The following is a 4,849-nucleotide window of genomic DNA, read 5'->3' on the forward strand; positions in this document are numbered from 1 at the left end:
CATGCTTCTCCTTCAATGTGGACTGCAGTCAGCTTTTATCTAAATCCAATATGGTCTGGAAGAGAATACAACCAAGCTAATTGCACTTCTTTTGGAAAAGATTGTATGATATGTTTGAAGTATTAAGATTAAAGTGGTGATTTGAGTTTGTTTCATTCTTGAGGATTTTTTTTTTCTGTTCATATATACATCAATATGGAGGGAATTATGTGATTTCTATCAAATGTCTCGTCCATCTTATCTTTGAGAATATTAGAAGTTAAGATTTCATATATAGATATATACACCTTTAAGACTAAAGATAGAACATTAAGAGTAATAATTTTTTTATTAAAAAATAAATTATTTATGATTTAGGGAATATGAAACTGTAATAAATATTATAATTTTAAATTAAAATTACTATTTTAAACTCAATCTTAAAGACTGAATTTAAGAAAATTAAATTTAGACCACATTTAGTATCCAATATATAACAATTCAATAAAATATAAAGTATGCTTTAATATTCTTATGATCCAGTCTTAATTCTGCAGGCGTGTGCTAGTAACGTAATATGGAGCACTATATATGTATGACATTTTCTCATCATATCTAGCTCACTCGTTTTGAATTTTCATTCAATAAAATCATTTTTAATAAAAAAAAAAACAATTGACTATTATTCCCTCTATAAAATTCAATAATAAAAGTTTGGCCCTAGCTACCTTAAACTAATTTAATGTATTTCTGCCACGTTTAAATATGGCAACTTTTGAATTGTATATATTCATTAAAGAAATCTATAAAATTCAAACACTTAATTAAGTTGGAAGTTTATATATTCAACAATAATTGGTTGGAATGGAATTAAAGTAACCTGAAATACACTTTATCCTATTCAAAGATTAAAAAAGATCAAAAGTTTATAAATGAAAAGTGACACAGTAAAACTCATGCTGTTACAGGATCAGCCATTAAAGTAGAATATTTACACAATATTCAAAGAAAGAAGATTAAAGAGATCGCCAGTTACATGCAATCACACCAAAAATTGTCTCTAAACTGTGTCAACTCTTGTGATTTGCTATATAAACTGAGATAAGATCTGTCTAATTGCTGTCTTGGAGGCCGATAGACAATCAAAAGCAAAACTTTGATTCTCTTCTTGCTTGAGGAATTTGCTTAGAACAAGCATTTTTCTCTTACTTGATGATGTATATGTGACTTCTAGCATAGCCCAAGTATTACTATGTATAGAATTAGACTGCTAACAACCATTTACAATAAAATAAAGATGTGGGAGGGGGTAGCAAAAAATATTAAATTATGTTTATAATGTATATAAATTGTATTCTTAAGGTGATAAATACTTTATTACATGATATTTAGTTTACATTTTTGTATAATATATAAAGACATTGAGTTTAAATGTATAAAATATTAATTTATTATTAAAAATAACATTTCTTACACTTTTGTATTTTCAAGTTGATAAAAAAATTTTAATATTTTGATAAAAAAATAATTTTTTTAATGTGTCTAAAGGTGCAAAGTAAGGCATATTAAATACTTCAAATTATTTTAAAATATTGTTATTTTAAATAAAAAGTTAAAAGAATTTAACTTTTTAATATATATTCATAGTTTGAACATATTTCATAGAAATAAGGTGATCTTCTTAATTTCTCTCTCCTTGTGATTTGATTGGTCTGAGGTGGGAGGTTGCAAACTTCACTTGTAAAATTGGTTACATAGGCGTGTGAAGGAGAGTTAGCTGACACATGATTTGTACGTGAAATGCACGCTCTGTTTGAAAGTAAGGAAAGCAACATAATAATAATCTAAGAATGAATGAATGAATGAAAGGGTGTTGTGATGAAACATGTTTGTATCGTTCATCACCAATCCCATCACGTATGCAAATGCAATAGTCTCTTCAGTTAGGTTCTGAAGTCAATGCCACAAATATTTTTAACGCCATAATCATAACTTTGCCAGTGCTGTGGTGTGGTGTGGTACTGATGCCTATACCAAAAATTCCCAAATTCCACCAATTCCCTTCGTTTCTGTCTTTATAAATCCCAAGACCGTTTAGGCCATTTTCTCCCTCTCTAGCCATTCCCAAGCCCCACCAATAAACAACATAGCAATTTCAGTTTTCAAGAGAGATATTTTTTATATTAAACCCATAAATTAAAAATAAAAGTTTGAATAGTATGAGAAAAAGAAACCAAAAAAATAGTATATAGTGTGGAAACAAAAGGGGCACAGCACAACAAAACAAAAACACAAGCACAATAACCATCCCTCTTTCTTTCCTCAAGCCTTGTTTTTCACTCTTCCTTATTTCTTCTCCAATCTCCACCCAAACCACCCCTAACCCTTTTTTCCTCTCTGAATTTGGAGTCAGAAATTTTTTGGTTTTGGTGCAAAGGGGAGAGAGAGACAGAGAGAAGAGAGAGAGAGAGAAACCTCTCCACTCCACCCATCAATGGAAATCAGCTCAAGACTTCAAGAGAGAGAGAACCCATCTCCCATGAACTCTCCAACAAGCAATGTGAGCAACTGCATGAGTAGCAGCAACAGCAATGGCATCCAAATCACAACACCACCTCTCACTCCCAAAACCATTCCCAGATCTGATTCCAACCCCTACCCTACAACTTTTGTGCAAGCTGACACCTCCACTTTCAAGCAAGTAGTTCAAATGCTAACAGGTTCATCAGAAACCACAAAACAAGCACCCTCACAAGATCCAGTGCCACCACAACCATCAAGAAACTTCAACATCCCTCCCATCAAGACACCACCAAAGAAACAAGGCTTCAAGCTCTATGAGAGGAGGAACAGCCTCAAGAACAGCCTCATGCTTAACACCTTGATGCCCAATTTTGCTCAGAATTCTGCTGCTGGATTCTCACCCCGCAAGCCTGAGATCCTCTCACCAAGCTTGCTTGATTTCCCTTCCCTTGCTCTTAGCCCTGTCACACCATTGAATGATGACCCTTTTGACAAGACCTCACCTTCATTGGGAAACTCATCAGAAGAGGAAAAAGCCATAGCCGAAAAGGGGTTCTATTTGCATCCCTCTCCCATGACAACTCCAAGAGACTCAGAACCTCAACTCTTGCCTTTGTTTCCTGTCACTTCACCTAGAGTTTCAGAATCACCTTCTTGAGGAGGTGATAGGAGATAAGAGATAAGAGAAAAGAGAAGAGAGTGTGTACAAGGCTATAACTTGTGTTGTGGATGATTTAGATAGAGAGAATGATTACATGGTTTTGATTTCAATGGTTACTTTCCTCCATCAACAAGGTACAGAGCTTGGTCTAATTGTAAAAGTGGCTTTATTACCATGAAATGGCAAGGCCTTCTTTCTTTATTCTCCTGCTTTGTCTTCCGACCTCGAAAATTTGGTATTTTTTTTGCTTTCCATAAATGAAAGAAGAAAAAAAAGGTGTCTTTGTCCGATGAATTTGATTTTTATTTTATTTTTCTCTTCATATTCCATGAGTTGTTCTTCAAGGAATTTTTCTTTTAGAAAATCACATCTTGGGTATAATCTTGAACCATCGTAGTGTGTCTTTAATTGATCATGATGAATTCAACCAATAAGGGTCTTCTTCACAGTGTTTGTGTGTGATAACTGTTTCACACCAACCACCCGTGAAGTTGTGTTCAGATGAACAGAATCCAAAGAAGGAAAAAGGAGAAGACAAGGAAATGAGGATGCTTGGAAGGGACACATTTTGCTGGAAATCAGTGTTCGAAAGGACACAACCGTATCCTATGTTGTCATCATCGCAGAAAGCTGCACTAACAGGAAGGTGGGTGGGTTAACTTAATGAAGGGTGAGACTTGAGAGGGTCCCTCTTCTTGGTTATGCTAATTTGGTCTAATCAAATTCTCAAGTACCTCAATACCCAGATTATGATAATGCGTTTTTGTTGGTTTTTCTTTTTCTTTTCTTTTCCTGAATATTGGAAGAAAACTATTTGTGTTGGTTTTCAAGTTTCCTTCTTGATCAAGAAGTTAAGCAAGGACTTTACTCTCTTTGCATCGTATATAAATGCACAACATTTATGCACAATGTCAGTAGTAGTACCCTACTTGTACTTCTTACAACAATCTAGACATAGGACCTATGTGGGTGTTGGTGCTGATAATAAAAATTGTGTTTTGTATAGGACCTATATGGGTGTTGATCATAAAATTGTTTGGATAAATTGTGCTTCTGAAACCATGCCACCACTCCATGAGTAAGAATTTTTTGTATGGCCCGCGTATAGTGGCTATTGTTTTCCTATGAGTTAACCCAACCTTTCACGACATTTAATTGTTTAAGTTACTATATGAGTTATATTCAGTTCTTCAGAAAATTAATGAATTTTAAACATTGTATCAGAAGTTGTATCAATTTTTTAGAAACAAAATTTTATTAATCTACTTAAGATAGAATTTTTTATAGATAAACTCTCTAAGATACACTTAAATTTCAAAGCCGCGAAAAGAAAAATCCTACGGGGTGTGGTGTAAAAAACGAAATAAGGAAAAAGATGAAAAAAAGGGGGGGGGGGTTATTATTGCTTTAATAATTTTTATTATTTATTTCACATGTACATATATTTTATTATACACCTTTATAATTTAAAATGCATTCCAAGACTGGGTCAAATTTATAAATACATGAGTTCTATTAAATTAAATAAATCAGAAAAAGCTAAAATAAATGCTCTATGGGATTATCAATATTTTATATAAAAAAAATAAAGCAGCTAAGAAGATTTCTTCTTTCTCTATTTTCCTTTTGTTTTAGTGATTTAAATGTTCTTATGTTGTAATGGGAAGCATTGGAGGGTAGACAAAA

General features: G+C 33.0%; 1 protein-coding gene across 1 annotated transcript; it reads left to right on the forward strand.

Moving 5' to 3' along the window:
- Positions 1-1,987: 1,987 nt before the first annotated feature.
- Positions 1,988-4,213, forward strand: LOC113854976 (VQ motif-containing protein 4-like). Its single transcript, XM_027486358.1, has one exon. The coding sequence runs from the start codon at positions 2,474-2,476 to the stop codon at positions 3,158-3,160; it is 687 nt and encodes a 228-aa protein (XP_027342159.1). The 5' UTR covers positions 1,988-2,473; the 3' UTR covers positions 3,161-4,213.
- The last annotated feature ends 636 nt before the right edge of the window (positions 4,214-4,849 follow it).

Source organism: Abrus precatorius, unplaced genomic scaffold, assembly GCF_003935025.1.
Source record: "Abrus precatorius isolate BTA unplaced genomic scaffold, Abrus_2018 Scaffold11, whole genome shotgun sequence".
Taxonomy (NCBI): domain Eukaryota; kingdom Viridiplantae; phylum Streptophyta; class Magnoliopsida; order Fabales; family Fabaceae; genus Abrus; species Abrus precatorius.